The following is an 18,625-nucleotide window of genomic DNA, read 5'->3' as shown; positions in this document are numbered from 1 at the left end:
CGCTAGAGTCAGCTAATTTCCTTATTGAAATAGCAATATTGCTATTTCAATAAGGAAATTATTAACTTTTAACTCACAGTATACACTACTGTGAGTTGAAGTCAAAAATAACTTTTCGAATTTCTTAAACTCTAAGATTATGTAATGCACTTGGTTTGTGACTTTATTCTGTGCTTTAACAGTAACTTGTTAAAAATGACTTTACATATTGATGAAGCCGGTAAGCAAACATATGCAGATAATTTCCTAATAAAAACAATACCCGCGGAAACGAGAAACACGTAACTGATATAAATACGAATTTAACTGCATCATAAAATTTGAGGTAGCTAATTGATTTCATGAGTTATGATTTATATCATTGAGTAATATTATTATGAAAGTAACGATCACTAGAAATTGTACCACATTTTTCATAAGGCAAATACTCTATAGCAGTGCTTCCCAAACTTCTGGATGTCAGGGCCCCCTTTGCAAAAATTAAAATGTTTCACGGCCCCCCTCGAAAAAAAATCGTAATAGAGATATATTATTATAATATTTATTGTATTTATATTCAATACAAAACATACACAGCGAATATTGCAAAAATCAAATGCATATAATACATTTTTTGCCTCTTACCGTTTGGTTCTGAAGACGATACGGTCTGTTCTGGCAAAATATGAAATACTGTCCTTTTTTTTTTAGTCTGTTTCTGCTTCTTCTGATTGTTCGCGGGATTTTTTTTTTATTTTTTATCAACCACTTATCCATCTCAGGGTTAAATTTTTTAATGTAGAATAGATCAAATAATATCACCACAGACTGATAACATGACATTAGTGAATATTACATGAATAAGGGAATCCCCGGACCAGGAACATTTTTCTCTTTTGAGACTTTTCTCCCTTTACGGTAATTAAGCCTAACGCGAAACAGACAGCAAAGGCAGGTATTAAAACGTGCATATGATTGGTGCGGTATTAACAAAAGATCGCGCAACCGAAAGATAAAAGCATAGCTGACAATTGAGTTGAAATGCTAACGCTCTTCAACCGAATTCCATATGTGAAACTGCCATAACATTCATTATATATATATATATATATATATATATATATATATATATATATATTACTTAGTTTCAACACTTTTACGAATTTTAACACGTTCCGTTGAATTTTATTGCTGCCTTGGGAAATCGAACTCACACACATCTAATTAATAACAATAGTTTTAGTTAGATACTGTGTTTGCCCATGCAACATATGGTTTTGTTTCAGTCTATACAGCATAGTTTCTGTATGAGGGGACATGTGATTCATTAATTAGTGTGTTTTTATCCCAGTTGTCTCTAATTGCACTATTTGTTGAGAAATATATTACACAGACTCCTCATACCTTATTCACTGTCATAATAAAAGTATTTATTTTTATTGCCTCTTAGGGAGGGCGTGTTGTTTACCACTGCAAGCGAGTTACTATCTCCCCACATGAACTTGTTTAAGCTTTTTTTTTCATGTGTGAAGTATATGCGAAACTTTTATTGGTAACAGAAAACTAGTTCGGATGACAGTGATAATATAAAACGAGTTTTGATATGTATATAAAGTCAATATCAACAGTCCCTGATTAGGAACGCATGATGAAAGGGACAGGAAGATTTGGAACTTCCCTGGAGAGCATTCGAAGTAAATACAATTAACCACTGCTTTGAAATGAAACATATGAATAAGCAATATTTACTAATATTCGTTAAGCGCCGAAATACGCAGGAAGCAAAGTTTGTGAACCAACACCAATGTGTGAATTTTTCCATTAAAATATAAAAAATAACAAAAAAGAAATAATAAAAGTTGAATACGTTTCTTTTAAAATAAAAAAAATACACTTAGTCTTAAAACATTTTAAATTTGTTTTCATTATTTCACGGCCCCCCTCAACAAAACCTACGGCCCCCAAGGGGGCCGCGGCCCACAGTTTGGGAAGCGCTGCTCTATAGCATAAAACGTGAAGCACACTCCACACGGCTGCATTCAAATAGTTAAGACTTCCATGATGTTCTGGCCTATATATCAGGAAATAAGCAGTTCTTTGGAAAGTTTCTTCGATCATTTATTCCCCATGATTATTACATAGACAAAAAAAAAAAAAAAAAAAAAGCGTTTTGCCGAGTGGGAGGATGATAGTCGGTTGATATTTTTATGTGACTACCACCCATAGAATACTGCAAACTATATGAGCACGGTGTGTAGGCTAAGAATTTTTTTTTATATTTTTATTAATTTTACATAGTCCAGAAACGCTGCTATTGATACGAAACATGGAACGTTTTCAAGCCACTTCAGACCCCCAATAAGGGAAAGGTGTGCTCAAATCGAGCGATAAAATTCATTTACTGTTAATATCTGTATGTGCAGTTTCTGGGAATTAAACATTAGCAATCCCGCATAGCGCTGAAAACATGGAAGCTAGCATGTGACCAGAATGCAACCATGTAGGCGTAAAATACTAACAGCAGTAAAGGCGCTTCGTGATGATGGTGATCTGTTTAAATTTTTAATTTTTCCCCATTATAATTGGCGAGAGACTTCGTTCTTCGTATATATATATATATATATATATAAGCTACCGTTTTGGAAACGGATCTATTTCAACTGATGGAAGTATTAGCATGAACTCATGTATACTTCACTGTAATTATTAACTAAATAATTTATTTCGTAAAGGTTTTTGTATAATTAAGTATGAAAATAATTAGATTTGTTAAATAATTTAAAAAATAGTCTCCACTGAATCGTATTTATTTTATCTCTTCCATCCGTAAAAGAGATTTAAAATATCAATAAATTTCTTTGGTCATCCAGAAAATACAGAGCACTGTGTGTAAAATGTATAGGGAATAGGGATGCAATACATGACCATCTTTCGGCAATTGCAGTACAATAAATCAGGAGAAAGTAGCACAAAGTTAAGACAAGCTGCTCTTAAAAATATTTATAGAATGCTCTCCATAATTAAACCATTCTGGATCATCAAAAGACCAAAGTATATATGTCTAGAAAGTTTTTAATGGTAGATTACTCCGCTGTTAAGATTTTAAGTCATCACTATCATAAATTCAATTACCTAATCGTTTAACATGCATACCGTAATCGTCCAAGTTAAATTTGTTCTAGTAATATTGAATCTGAGATGCACCAAATTTTTTTAATCATGCGCTTGAGAAAGTAAATATCTGTTTTCGAATTATAAAGTGAATTATTCAGTGAACGTGATACCATTTTTGTTGGGGAATTAAGGTTCTGCTTTCCCTTTCTCGTAAATATAAATATTAAAGCGACCTATATAAAAACAGTGGATAAGAACATCACGGAAGACGAAGGTTGGATTATCACAAGTGGGCGTAGAAAACTGCGGTTACAAAACTCTTAGATCGGCTACAAAAATAAATAAGCCAAATATGACATTGAATGATTTTTATCTCCAGTATATGACTACTTCGGGATTAAAGTAGCTTGAAAATACCAAAGCTAATCGTACTCATGAAAGATTTATAACCCTTTCGTGGGTGGGATTAATCATTACTCTTTACGTTTTGTCCATGTGTTTCGTATTAATTTCTGGTTCGATGTTTTTAAATTAAAAAAAAAATTCGATGCAGAAAAAGCTGCTTTCTTTACGTGTGAGAAAATGTACAGTGGGAAAAGGTTTCTCTACCATGCACTTGCTACACGGAACATGAAACTGTTTCTTGATAATCCGCCCAGCGTCAACTATAATTAAATAGCTAATCTCATGTGGTGTTGACAGATTTTCTTCACTTAAAATAGATTTCATGGAATACAGGCAGGAGAGAATACGTCATTAGTAGACTTCAAACCCGTCCCTTGTCTTGTGTTTTAGTTGCCATGTCGGAATATTAAATAATACTCGTTTTGGACTGTTTTTTGCAAATAATGAATAGCTTTTGGTGGATAAAAAGAATATAAATAAATAAATAACCTCTTATTCACGCAATTATATTTTTGCAATATATAAAGTGATATTGAAACTCGAAAAGCGTCAATTTCCAACATCGTAATTATCGGAACTAAAATGCTGACTATTATTCAAAGTAGAAATATAAAGTAAGCGGCATGTCTCTCAAAGCAGAAAAATATTGTCGAATATAAATTCCTAGTTAAACCAAGATGCCGTTTTCCAACAGTACATAATGACTTTTCCTGCCATTACTAGCAGTAATAATGAAGTCTGAGCTTGCTTTATTGCAGCCATTGTGATACTGTGGAAACTAAAATGCGAAGGTTATCATTGAGAAGATTATGGTGTACTTTGTTTCATTTGTAAGCTGAAGTTTGTTGGAAACTGAACAATCTTTTTTACAAGTGCACCTGTTCAGTTTCCAACATACTTCAGCTTACAAAAAGTGCACCCCAGCCTCCTCAGCAACAACGATCAGATTCTAGTATATACTTTTTTTTTTTTTGGTCTTATTAGTTAAACGTATATAAAGATACAATTTCAAGTTATACAACTCATAAGTAGTTAAATACTTCGATATTTATACTTGTATAATTATACTTTTTTTCCTATTTATTCTTCTCTAGGCCTTCATACCAGAGTAGCTTATTCACCAGTTGGGAAGTTTTTTTGCAAGAGGTTGAGGTAGACTCTCAGGTAAGACGTACTAATCAGGTTGTTGGGAGGGGAGGTTCAATTTTCCAATAATTTGGCAGTTTCTTCCATTCTAAGTACTGTATTTCATTACATAGTCCTTTCGGTTTAGGAATTATATAAAATTTTATCGTCCATTGTAAGATGGCCGCCTTGATTATTCGCACGTGACATAACGTTTTGAACACATGAATAGGTTTTGGTGTGATCTATCCGCAAGGCAAATATATGCAATCGAACTACATTCGTTGGTGGATAAAATTTAAAAAAAAAGCGCTGTTTACTAAAATATTATTTTATAGTGTATTTAAGTCTTTTATTAACACTATAATAAATTTTCATTAATGAAAGAATTGTGTAAAGCTTTTCTTGATTCATATGTGACCACAATATCTCTTGAGGGACTCATTTGAGTGAAACAATGCTGTAAAATGCAGACTACATAATCGTTATGCTTACATGTACTATGTTTGCACCCGAGTGTTTAGTGCTTTCTTAAATTACATGAAATAAATTAGATGATTCTTTAATTTTAAAGGCGACTTCTGAAATCAAGTTGTCACAAGTACTTTTCCTTCTAAATATGAGGGCTTATACTGATGTGGGGTTTTTCATCCCACAAAACAGGAAACAGAACACACATGCAGTTAAATGGTGAATAGTATTCGGTCCCATAGCGATATTTGCTTCCAATGTAACTGTAGGAATAGCTTTCAAAAAACATGAAGGTATAAAAAAGCATATGACCTATGAAAAACTTGCCAAAAACGAATCCGTCGTTGCCATATGCAGAAAAGAGTTGGAAACCCGGCGATCGACCAATGTTCTCAAGACTTTAGATCACGTAATAAAAATACTTTTATTCTTAATATTGAATAATCTTCAGAAACGTTTCTATTGAAATTAAGGCATTAGTATTTAAATAATAATTTCTTATCTTATATTAACTGCTGAAAGATAGCTGATCACTGCAAGTCGTTTTATCAGCTCCCTTCTTCTCCCAAGGTCAAAAAAGATTTGTTCTTAATATTTGCTTAAAGAACTTCTTATTGTTCTCTTGATATATCTATTTCTTCAACCATATTCTTGAGCCTTCATTTTTTTTTTGATTTCCACATTTCTCTGATTTAATCTTAAATAATTAAGTACTGGTCTAAGGAATTTCATTTATAAAAAGATTCTAATCTTTGTCCCTTTGGTAAAAATCTTATATCTCACTACCATACTACAGAATTTTGAATCCTTAACATTGTTAAGGATTCAAAATGGCAGTATTTCTGGTTGTAGTCCGTGTGTGTTCACAAGGCCGATTTTCCATTTCTGGGGGGGGGGGGGGTAACTCCCTACCTCCGTATGAGACCGGCTACTCACCTTTCTTCGAAAGAGACCAGATAAAGGTTCCTCAGGTCACTAACTGGAATCGAACCTGGGTCTTTCCGACAAAGGGCTTTGTCTTTTGACTGAGCTACTGAAGGTTCTTCAAAAATATGTTTTTTATTATTCCAGTCTGTTATATATTTCTATTTTATATCCCTCATTTTTTTTTTAATTTCTAATGTACTGTTTCCCAAATCCATCAATTCCATAATATGATCAATGATATGTTTTCTATTGGTCTAATTTTTAATCTTTAAGCCTATTGTTCTATTGAAGGTGTTATTCATAAGATATTTTTCAAGTGTTAATAAAGAGTTATTTTTAAAAGCAAGTAGTCCTCTTTCAGTTATGTTTTGATTTGCCGTATGTTACCATTCCATCTCTATCAGCACTTGATTCAGAGTTCTTGATTGATGACGAACATACAGAATTGTATTCATCATACAATAATTATCAGTTATTGAAATGTAGGTTATTTTCTTAATTCATTCATGAATTATTCTATTATGTGTAAATATGGAGTAATGCCGATGACCATTATCCTGCTTTACTCCTTCGTTTATTTTGGTTCACCCGACAAGTCAAGTCGATCAAAACAACAGAGCATCTTTTAATCAAGCGATATTTCATGCAGTATTATAAGCAAGTATTTGTTTTTCCTCAAATTACTCTTAAAATAATAAAAAAATTAACGCTACATTTAAATAATCTAACCTTTCTTTAGTTTGTTCAATTAATAGTTTTGTTTTCATGATAGAGGAATTTATGAATCGTAGTATCACTTCGAGCACGCTCCTCTAAATGACCTGTTTTTATTTAGGTCCATGGAGATATTGCAAGAAGCCTTGGAAGGCAAGTTGGAATTACTCTTTTAGAAAAAACGTTTCATCGTAAAATTCAGTCCAGAAAGATTTTTCTTCAAAGGGAAAGTTTTGAAACAATTCTGAACAAAGCTGAAGAGCTCTTGCACAAGGTACGATAGATTTTTATTTAAAAAAAAAATATTGTTCTAATTTTAAATAGCAAGCAGTTGAAATTAATTATTTCAAACACATATTCTCACTGATTTAAAATTGCTTGTTTAAACGCAATTTCTCTTTGATTGCCTGAAGAGTATCCATGTTTATTATAAAAACAGAAGGTTTCTCTAATACAATAATAGGTTAACAAGAGATTATATATCTTAACAAGAAATAATTCGTCCTACATCAATTTATTAATGCTTCCGTAGAGTGGGTTATTGCTCAATGCAACACCGTATTACAAATAGTCAAGAATAGTTTTGCAAGGTCTCTCTAAGACACCTCTCAGAAAAAGAAATCTAGTGTCCTAGTCAAGCTTTCCACTTATCTCGGTATTTTAGAGAATTTTCATATCACGGGGAAAAATAAGCTAACTATTGAACGCAGATTATCTGCAAATGATCATTCATTTCAATTACTTGCATTAATTGAAATGAATTACACACATTCATGCACATACACTATTCCTTACTGTCTACCCACCTCATTATTTTTTTATATTCGTATCATGCATTCGTATTTATTTAGAGATAAAAAAGGATATCTTGGGATAATAATTAACTGACTTTGTTAATCTAATAATTTAATATTTTGCCATAGTCTCCAATTCTACTCGGATATTTTTAATCACTCCCACTCAAGGCCAAAGTACATTGATACCGAGGGCATCATAAGATTTTTTTTTGTAATTTTATTCATTTTTTACATAATCAAAAAAACCTGCTCCAAAGAACAAACGTGTAACTTTTCATGCCACTTCAGACTACCTATCACAATATGAGTTTCATATCCCACCTGAAGACAATAATACACAAACAGGCCTGCCTACGGCGGGATTCGAATCCACAGCTTGTTGACTGGAGACTGGTTCGTTAACCACCAACTAGCCCTCCTAACTTATTGAGAATTCAAATACCTCAACGAAATTCGAACAATGGATCAATAACAGAAAGACTAATAATTAAAAATATTGTACGAGTAATATCAAAATTGCAGCTTGCTTTTCAGGTCTCATCTAGAAAACATCACGAACTTAAACTATCATACTTTTTTTTTTAGATATGCCAGGTAAAACGAAGGAAAACTGGTCGAAAATGGTTAAGTTATGTGATATGTAACATTGTCTGCAACCATGTTTGTGTTCTTTCCTCCCTTTTGGTTCATTTTTGTGAATTCTAATAAGATGAGAAACGATGGTCTCTAAATTGGATTAAAGATGATTAATCTTTAATCATCTTTAATCAAAATTATTACAATTTGTTAGAAAGCAGTTGAACAAATGCACCTTTTAGACAGGTTTCTGAGGAAAAGAAAAAAACGTTGCATTGATCTTTTTTTGTAATATTCAAAGCGCCGTACTGATTTCATGACATTACATTTAATGCATTACATTTAGCAGGGTGTGTGTAAATTCTGTTAAATACCTTCATCGAATAAGGGTGGTGGATTGGTAATATTCGACTTAAAACAGGATTTACATCAGATCGAATTTAAACAATGGTGAGGATGATGATGCTTGTAATAAAATTCAGAGATTACTTCTTACATTGCTTGACTAAGGAGTTGCTGTCATTATCCTTGGTATGGTAATCGAGATAGAGGTTTTCAGGGTAGGGTGGTAAGCTACTCTTTAGGGCAGCTTTTCTAACTTAGCCTCGTAACGATACATATTTCATCAATGATCAAAATGTAGTTCTTAAAATACTTAAGGGCTTGTTATGCCATTCCTTAACGTCCACGACTACACAGTGTTAATAAAATGTTTCATTGACCTTCCACAGTCAATAGAACTGCTTAATCTCTCTTCGGAAATCCCATTGAACAGAAATTATAAGAGAAGGAAATTTCACTATTCTAAAAGAACAACAGAGATTTTCTTAGTAAAGTATAAACATAAAATTCGCTTCTCAACATCCCATATCATGTAATAATAAACAGCTATTAGAATATATAGCTTGATCTGTATTGTCTCCAATTCCTAATCAAGCTTTTATTACCAATGTTGCATCGCAACCGATCAATCACAGAGGAAATGGAATGCATGTGAAATGCAAACCTCTTTGAATGCCAATGTTATACCTCGCAACACGATAAAAGAACAATCAAATCCTAGGTTTTCTTGGAAACTATTTCTTGCTTCTTTCTTTAGCCTGGCTGGGTTTCAATCGGTAAACAATACAGGAGCGTTACGAAATGGTGTACTTACGTGAACATGTTCACAACCGTCTATAATATAGTTATATCAACTTGTGTTTCATAGGGAATAAGTTCCTCTGAGGGGGGAAAAAAACTAGTTTTTATGACATAAAATCCTTTTTCTTTCTTATTTATGACCACATAAAATAAATGATGCAGTGAACTACAAATGTCATTCTGATGTTAATGTTTTGCCATTTTTAAAGTAATAGATACTTTCTGTTCTATTAATTTGGATATCTGTAAATGTGAGAAGTTAGTTATTATTCATCTGAAAAAAGTATGCGTTTGATTGCCTAGAAAAAGTCAGGGTGTGTGAGACAGAACTTCCGGTGATGACATTTTAAATAGTTTTGGTTCTCGCTAACATTCTGTATTTGGACAAGGCTCTGGTGTAAATATAGTTGAATTAAATTCTCATAATTTGAATTACTTTGAATTGCTTCCTTCACTCTTGAGAAATTGATAGTTTGGTTAAGATGTTCAAATTCTACGTAGGCTGTTCAATAAGTAATGAGACTATATTTATACAGAAAACAGACCACCTTTAATCGTAATCATTTACATGGTCTTTTCCGAACTACCGTGAGAGACGATGCATTTGTCCCAACGTTGCGTCCATTTCTTAAACACATGTGAGAGGCTGTTTTTTGAGAGTTCTATCAAAACCGCCTCCGCAGTTTTTACACATGCTTTGTTGCTTTCGAAATGGCGGCCACTTAGTGGTTTCTTGAGCTGAGGAAACAGCCAGAAATCGCACGGTGCGAGATCAGGACTGTACGGAGGGTGTGAGGATATCTGTGTTGTTCGTCTGCAAAACGTCCACTACACAACCAGCAATATGTGGCCTTGCATTATCGTGGTGCAATAAGAATCCATTCTTCAGCAATGGACGCTTCCTTATTACATGCTTGATGATAATCTCTGCTGTGTTGATCATTGTCTCTGTGATGGACGTTGAAGGTCTTCCATAACGTTCAAGATTTTCCACGTTTTGCCTTCCTTCCTTAAAAGGTTTATGCTAGCGAAAGACACTTGCCCTCGACATTGCTTCATCGTGGAAAGCTTCGCGTATCATGTTAAAAGTGTCAGATGCCTATTTTTGCAAGCGTACACAAAATTTAATCACTTAACGCTGTTCCAAGGACGCTTCCATTTCGAAGACTGGTCGCCCCTCGTAGGCGCGCCGATGAGCACTTGCGTTTAGTCACGTGACACTCTGGCACATCAGCCCGTCTACGCCATCTATCAACCTCTTTTGTTAATGATAGCAACATTTCTTTATTCCACAGAAATTAATATTGTGATGAGTGGTTTCGCCACAGTAAAATTAGTCTTATTACATATTGAACAGCCCACGTTCATCGCATAGTCTCTGCTCCCCAACTATTACTGTGTATGGTGAAACTCTTAGTGGGAGATGATTTTTCGGTGCCGCTGTGTGACATCATCATTCGCCTCTAGTTGGAGGTCTCAACAGTCTCAAACAGGTCAGGGCAGAGTTCGATCAACCTTTAGCTCCTTACTGAATTAATGCGCCATATATTCAAAATTGCATGGTATTGTCATAAAATAGTAATAATGATTGTATTTCATACTTTGATGCGATTTTTGTTTATCAAATTATCGTATTTTTCCGTGTATAAGACATACTTTTTTCTAAAATTTTTAGACCAAAAATGGGGGATCGTCTTATACACGGGGGTAACCGGTTGAGAACCCGCGCTTGCCGTGGTGAAACTGCCGGTACTTTGCCTCCGCGAACAGGCTTCTGTCAATCACTAGCCTTTGTTAACTCTGTCGATTGACGTCATTAATGGCTGATTCTGAATAAACCAATTCAGAACTCTGAAAGCATTCATACGTCTGCAACTCGTCGGCGGAGTAAGTTAATGCGTTAACAATATTTTGAGTACTAGCCCATAAAAATGTCAGAAAATAAAATAAAAAAAAACATTGTCATATTCTTCAAAATTCAAGTTAAAAGTCATCAATTACTCAAAATAACATGAAAATAAAGCTTCAGAGAGACAGTTTGGACCTCCTCCCACTGAGTGTATGATTAGACACTCAGTGAAGATGTTTAAAATATTGATTTCTTAATTTTGGGTTCGAAAAAGTAAGATTCGTCTTTATACACGGAAAAATACGGTAATATTCTTAAGTTGTGATGAATACTTCCATTGTAGTTTACTTTGTAAATTAACGGCAGTTCGTCTTAACCTGTGCTTGAGTTAGCCTCGTTATTAGAAAAAATACTGAATACTTGCTCATGAAATATGATCAGTGTTAATTTAATACCAGCCCGAATCATTGTTTTCAGTTAAATTATTTTGTCAGAGTAGACTTCTTAATTACAATAATTACTTGACGTCGCAAAGTTAAAATAACAATATGAATCGTGCTTGTGAGGTAAGCATAAGATATAGCTGAAACTTCCCATCCTATAGCGATTGACAACATAAATTGATGAACGTACATCAGGTCCTCAGATAGGGCTTCCCTAGATCGCCATCTCACAGCACTGTGTAACCTGAATATGTAATCGGATTCTTAAAGCGAGAGAAACGAGTGCAATAATGAATGTAAATTAAAAACTGGACCATTCAGAAAGTCGATCATATTTATGAGAAAGTTAATAACAATTAAAATATTACTTTCTTATTCTAAAATAGTACTTAGTTCCTTGCACTAATCAGCATAGTCTGAAATAATGAAAAGCCAAACTTGGAGATTTCAGACCTTCTAAATGTTTACTATCACTTAAAATCTTCTTTTCTTTAAGTGTTAACTCGGAAAAATGCTTTAAACTTCTATAAGTTATTAAAATTTGGAATGTAGAGTTGCTACAAAATAGAAGAGAAGGAAGCTTTAGACAAAGTTTAATCCTTTCCCCTTTATATTTGTTTATTATTGATGATGAGATTTCAAGTTATTTTCGTCGAAGTTAAGTGTATACATGTTCATGCATGATGTATACACTTAACTTCCTAATGCACTGATGAATCACGATCTCAGCCTTTTTATTGTATTTAATTACTTTTGTAATTAAGAGCCGCTATAGTGCACTTCTTGGAGTGAACGTGACTAATTTTGTAGCCCATATGAAGTGTGTACTGTCGAATACGTGCCTACATCTTCTCATCGCATATGTGCTGCTGTATGAGCATATTAGATACGCACATTCACAAGGGAACTGATCTAGATATAGAAGACTTCATTCAGCGAGAACGTGACGGAGATTAGAGATACCCCTTAAAATGTATAGGTTTTTTCCTTTAGTGCACCGATAGCGTTTACTGCAAAGTTTATTTCGTAACCAGCTACGTTTAGAGGGATATAACTTAGTTAAAAAAATGATTTAGTGCATTAGGATTCCTGAATCAGGATAAATACATAAACGTAAATTAAATGTAAATTCAACATACGGATTTGAATATAATCATTACAAAGCACCTGCCTCAGTGGGAAAAGCATCCGTTTTGTGATAGAAATAAATTTTACTGTTCTCTTATGGCGATTTTTCATTGCCCGAAGCGATACTTCTTACTCTACTGTATAGAATATTGCGAAAGGACTGAATATAAGAAAATCTGTTTTTATTTCAGTTTCATCACATTCCAAATCTAATTAAAAAATACAAAACGTGTTTTTATTCTAATCTTAACATATTAGCTCCTATAAGGTTTAATCTTAAACCTTAACCGAAAAATCTAATCAAGGTTTAAAATGTAAAACTTTAGCGAGAATACTGATGAAGAAACAGACCTGAATATTCTTGGAGGGGAAGATGATCATCATATTTGTTGAACTCTCAAGTTTGGTTACTTAAAGGATTCTTTTATTTAGTACTGAACTTAATAGTGGAGGCCGAAAATAGCATGAGACTCGAAAGTACAGAATTAATATGCACGTTTATTAATTGTACAAATTAATAGAAATATGGAATAGCAAGAATATAATAAAATAAAAACTAAAGGACACAAATTGTAAAGAATACGAACATAAAAGCCTTCTAATATATGTGACCATCAGGCAGTTGTAATTCTGGTGTTGCTGGCCATTTACACCCTCTGTCCAAAAAGAAACGGAACTTTTAGAAAATAGAAGAAACTAGTGGCGCCACCTGTTGCATATTTTTGTTGCTGAAAGCAGCAACCTTCATTAGTGTTGTGTCAACGATTTATAACACTTCTTTCATTAGAAGCCGAGTTATAGTGCCAAGAATGAGTGTGTTTTGACGAACGGTCGGGAAATGAGTTTCAAACAGAGAGCTGCGATTGACTTTTGTGTTAAACTTAGTAAAAGTTTTACCGAAACACATCAAATGCTTCAGAAAGCATACGGTGATGAATGCTTATCTCGTACTCAAGTTTGCGAGTGGTTTAAGCGATTTCAAAGTGGTCGTGAGACGCTTGAGGACGACGAAAAGTCGGGCCGTCCAGAAACTGGACTGAGCGAAGTTAACATCCAAAAAGTGGGTGATTGAAAGAAAACCCGAAATCGTCTGTAAGATTGATTGAAGATGAACTGGGGATTCCAAAACCAACTGCGCACAACAATTTGACCGAAGTTTGGGCCTTCATAAATTGAATTCGCGATTTGTTCCCCACAAGTTGACCAACGACCAAAAAATGCATCTAATTGAGCACTATAAGGACCTTATTAAAACCGCTCGTAAGGACTCAGACTTCCTTGAAACGATCGTTACTGGTGACGAAACGTATATGAGTATGAGCCCGAAACAGAATGCTGAGTGGAGACCACCAGAAGAGGGGCAACCGAAAAAAAATCGCTTGGAGAAGTCAAAAGTAAAGACAATGCTGAACTGATTTGTTTCTACGATTCCAAGGCATTATCCACAAAGAATTCATTCCGCCTGGCCAAACGGTCAATGGTGAGTTTTATCTCGAAGTTTTGAAGCGGTTGATAGCGAGAATTCGTTGCACGACATGAATATCGTGACGACAAAGCACACTGTCACTCTTGGCACTAAAATTCGACTTTTGAATGAAACAAATGTCATAAACAGTTGACACGACACTAATGAAGGTTGCCGCTTTCGACAACAAAAAGATACAACAGGTGGCTCTACTAGTTTCTTCTGTTTTCGAAAAGTTCGGTTTCTTTTTGGACGGAAGGTGTAGAATCAAATCGTCGTCAGTTTAGAGAGTAAAAGTGAGAAATTAATGTTATTTAATTGTCATATAGACGAGATTGGGTAGATTTTGTGCGTGTTTATCGTTTAAAGAATACTTATTATAATCCGATATTCTGAATAGTTTGCATTCCTGTTTGATTTTGGAGTGGGTTTTAATTGCAAGGCCTATAAAGAAATTATATTTCTGTGGTAGAATTTTTGTTGCTATCTTAATTTTGGTTGTTTTTGCTTTGTGGGTTGATGTAAGTAGCCAGATATCACGGAAGTGTTCAATTATGTAATTTCAGATAATTGAACCCATATACCAGATGATGCGTCCAGATTGACAATTAAATTTCCGACGTTGTGATGTAATAGTGCAGTGGTGGCGAACCTTTTTATGTCCGCGTGCCAAAACTTTACAAATCAAGTTGCTGACGTGTCCGGCACGTCAGCAACTACTTAATACAACACTAATTAATTAACATTAATGAATACGAAATTAATTGCAGAATTTTATTAAGACAAGTTTAAAAATTAACATAGAATTTCATAAAAATTAACTCATAATTTGACATACACATTGTCGTTTACAAATCAATATCAACCTATTATCAATTTATTAATGAGATTTTTGCTGTTGTACATTAGATGCCAAATGCTTTATATCAGTTATTTAAATTAAGGGGATATTAAATCCCATTATAGTTTTAAAACCGAATAAGAAACTCAACGATTGGAATCAGAGTTTCTTGCCGAATATAGTAAAACTATAAAGTATCGGCGACCACTGGCGTGAGCAAATGCAAGTGACCCTAGCACGTAGTGCAATACCGGAAGACTTGCAGCCAAGTCGGTAAATTCTGATCGCTATTCTTGGTATTTTCCGTAATGTAAAAACACATTTCCTAGGAAATGTATGCTGTTATTACATTATAACGGGAGGTCACTATCCAGACCGGTTTCAGCCTTTTTTGAGGCTTCATCAGTGAGTAGCTAGACCAAATTAATACCAAAGGGTATAGCGAAAAGAACTTATATACTCTGCGATACGAGTTTCCAAACAGGTGCAACCATTAAGTTAAGTATAAAGAGCTAATAAGCTTCATTTCGGCAATGAAAACATTATTTAAATTAAGGGGATATTAAATCACACATGTGGGATTTAATATCCCCTTAATTTAAATAATGAAAATTTAAATTTTCATTATTTAAAATCCCCTTAATTTAAATAATGTTTTCATTGCCGAAATGAAGCTTATTAGCTCTTTATACTAAAGTAGCTTTATATCAGGTTTATTTTGTCACTTTTAGTAATACACACGTGGAACTAGATTCATCAGTCATTCTATTTCTTAAACTGTCTTTTATAAAATTCATTTAAAAAAAATAATGGCTCACAAGCATATGTAGAGGAGAAAATTGATAATAGAGCCATCGCTAGTTTTTTTAAACAACAAAAGGTGTCAGGAATGGCATTCGAAGTTCTCAATATTTCCTCTTCTGCCTTCTTTTTAATTTCCCCCAATAATCGATCATTTTCCATTATTTCCAAGTCACTTCTCAAATCGACAAACTTTTGTTTCCATATAGAACTAGATTGAAAATCGATTAGTTGCATTTCTACATCTTCCAAATTCAGCCACTCGAAAATCTCCAAATTGAGTTTATTTGTTGATGTTGTGTCCGGATGCAAAATAAAATTTGTCTCTGAAATTGCCTGAACGGCGTAAATCTTGAAGAAAATTCGTTGATTATCGACTGAATAACTGTAGAAAACTCTTTTGTCGATTTAACTTGATCTGTTTTTTAAAAGGGATTCTAGATCTGCGAAGAATTTTTTTTTGTATTTAAGATATCGGAAGGTATTGGAAATAACGTCACGATTAAAAATTGGTAATTTAGGTTCGAATGCTTTGATTAAATCAAACATGACAATAATTGTCTTTTTAACACCTTGCAGTTTAACATTTAATTCATTTAAATGTAAACACAAATCAGTAAAAAAACATTAATTTCGAAAGCCATTCGACGTTCATTATTTGATTGTATTTTTCAATGATTTTCTCATTATGTAAAAAAAGTCTGACTTCATCTAAATACTCAACAAATCTTTGAAATACTTTCCCACGACTTAACCATTGGACGTCGTTTTACATAAGTAAACCATTGCACATCGAGTTTACCTCACTTAATAATTCTATAAATTTTCGTTTATTTAAAGCGCGTGCCGATATGAAATTGACCAATTTTGTTACAATGCTCATATCTTCCAGTGGCTTGAAACTAGCTTTTGCGCATAAAACCTGCCGATGTTTAATACAATGAAAACCCAGAACTGAATGTCCAATACGTTTGGTAAATAAATTGACGAACCTATTTTCCTCTCCACTCATACGGCGAGCACCATCAGTAGTTACTGATACAATTTTGGAGGGATCTATATCTCTTTCAGCAAGTGCATTTATAACTGCGTTGCAAATATCTATTCCTTTTGTTGTTGTTGCTAATGATAAACTTATCAATTCTTCTTTGATGTTATTCCCAACACAATAACGAATATAAATTGCTGAACGAGCTGATCCAGTTATGTCAGTACATAACTGGATCAGCTATGTACTGACATAGCTGATCCAGTTATGAAAGGTAGAATCATTTCTATGATTCTACCATTCACCGTGTTTCTAGCAGAGGCATATCTTTTATTCTTTGAATAATTATTTCCTTGTTTTCAAAATCTTCAAAGAGAACTGGTGCGCATTTTAACCATTCTTCTTTTATATATTCCCCATCACTGAAAGGTTTCCCATGTTTGGCAATTACATTTGAGGCAAAAAAAACTAGCAGCAGTTATATTTGAACGACTGCCGATAAATTTAATTTGGGTTGTTGACTGGATATTCCTATTTTTAATTGCCCGAGCAATAAATTCTTTCTGTTCGTCCTTTCTTTTCTGAAGGAGCGATTTATGGTTTGTCTCATAATGCCGTTTTACTGACTACGTTTTGCACACAACTGTCCCGGAACATAAAACGCATATTGCTTTATTGTCTTTATTAATCATGCCATACTCTTCAGTCCACCAGCTTTGGAACTCTCTGCTGCTTGATTGTGATAATTTTCGTTTTTTATTTTCGCCAGCCATGTTCAGTAGAACTGTAACAAAATATTCACAACTTAAATCAAATGCATTTTTTATAGTTTCAAAAAAAATCAGCATTTTCTTATATGCCTAAATTAAATTATCTTTATAATTCCCATTTACAGTAGCAGAAACAAAACGGTGCACATACCCAACAATAATGCACTTGCAGCTGCTTATTTCTGCCTACTGGCGGATGCGCGGTGCGAAATGCATAATGAACGCACGTGCGATTAGAGAAGTCAGGGAATCCTAAGGATCAGTCGTTCTCAATTCTTTTTCTATAAGGCCGTACTTTTATTTATTCTTACTGTATTAGAAGGCTCAGTCCCAAAAAAACTTACTGGTAAATACTGTTCCCATTTTTTTAAAGTTCATACATTAAACTAACATAAGTATTAATATTATATAAATTAAGTGGATATTAAATCCAACATTATTTCAAAGCCGATTACAGTAACTATAGAATTTTTGTGGAAATTTGACCAGCGAACTTACGGAATACACTCGCCGCCATACTATCAGTTGCTCTAGCCGCTAGGGCAACTCGCAGTATGACGGCGAGTGTATTCCCGTAAGATCTCTGGTCAAATTTCGCACGAAACGTCTATAGTTTCTGTAGTCGGCTTTGAGATAATGTTGGATTTAATATCCACTTAATTTATATAATTTTGTATCGCCGAAGTGAAGCCTTTTGGCTATTTATTTTACTAAATAAGTATTAATAATTAATTGTGGCATAATCATAAACAGTATTAATACACTTAATGTATACGGTGTAGCATGTCGACAAATATAAAAGTACGCATTTAAATTAGTTATCACAGGACTAATGCTACAATATTGTAGTTTCCTGAGGCCAACATCATTAAATTAATTTCTGGTAAGTTTCATCGACAAATTCCATTCTGATCACCAAAAATTTATATTATTCAGTATAAAATTGATTATTGTATTATTAAATTGATTTTAATGATGTTGGTTTGAAAAAAAAAAAAAAACCGGTAGTGAGAAAAATATTTATGCATTGTAACTCACCATAGAAGTCAGCGGAGCAGGGGAAGCAGCAGAAGGATGTCGACGCGAACG

General features: G+C 33.8%; 1 protein-coding gene across 3 annotated transcripts in view; it reads left to right on the top strand.

The window, feature by feature from the left end:
* The window catches only part of Stacl (SH3 and cysteine-rich domain-containing protein), a 708,284-nt gene that overhangs the window by 149,542 nt on the left and 540,117 nt on the right, over positions 1-18,625 (top strand). For all 3 annotated transcript variants that reach the window (XR_016549521.1, XM_090405477.1, XM_090405478.1), the window contains exons 3-4: positions 4,593-4,662; positions 6,857-7,009. Coding sequence is in view for 2 of the 3 variants with exons in the window: in XM_090405477.1 (XP_090261603.1) it covers positions 4,593-4,662; positions 6,857-7,009 (223 nt within the window). In the remaining variant the exon portion in view is untranslated. The remainder of the gene's footprint in view (positions 1-4,592; positions 4,663-6,856; positions 7,010-18,625) is intronic.

Source organism: Typopeltis vanoorti, chromosome 15 (genome assembly GCF_054136105.1).
Source record: "Typopeltis vanoorti isolate ZY-2024b chromosome 15, IOZ_Tvanoo_1.0, whole genome shotgun sequence".
NCBI lineage: Eukaryota > Metazoa > Arthropoda > Arachnida > Uropygi > Thelyphonidae > Typopeltis > Typopeltis vanoorti.
Note: the sequence above shows the minus strand (reverse complement) of the source record. Positions and strands in the feature narration are given on the sequence as shown.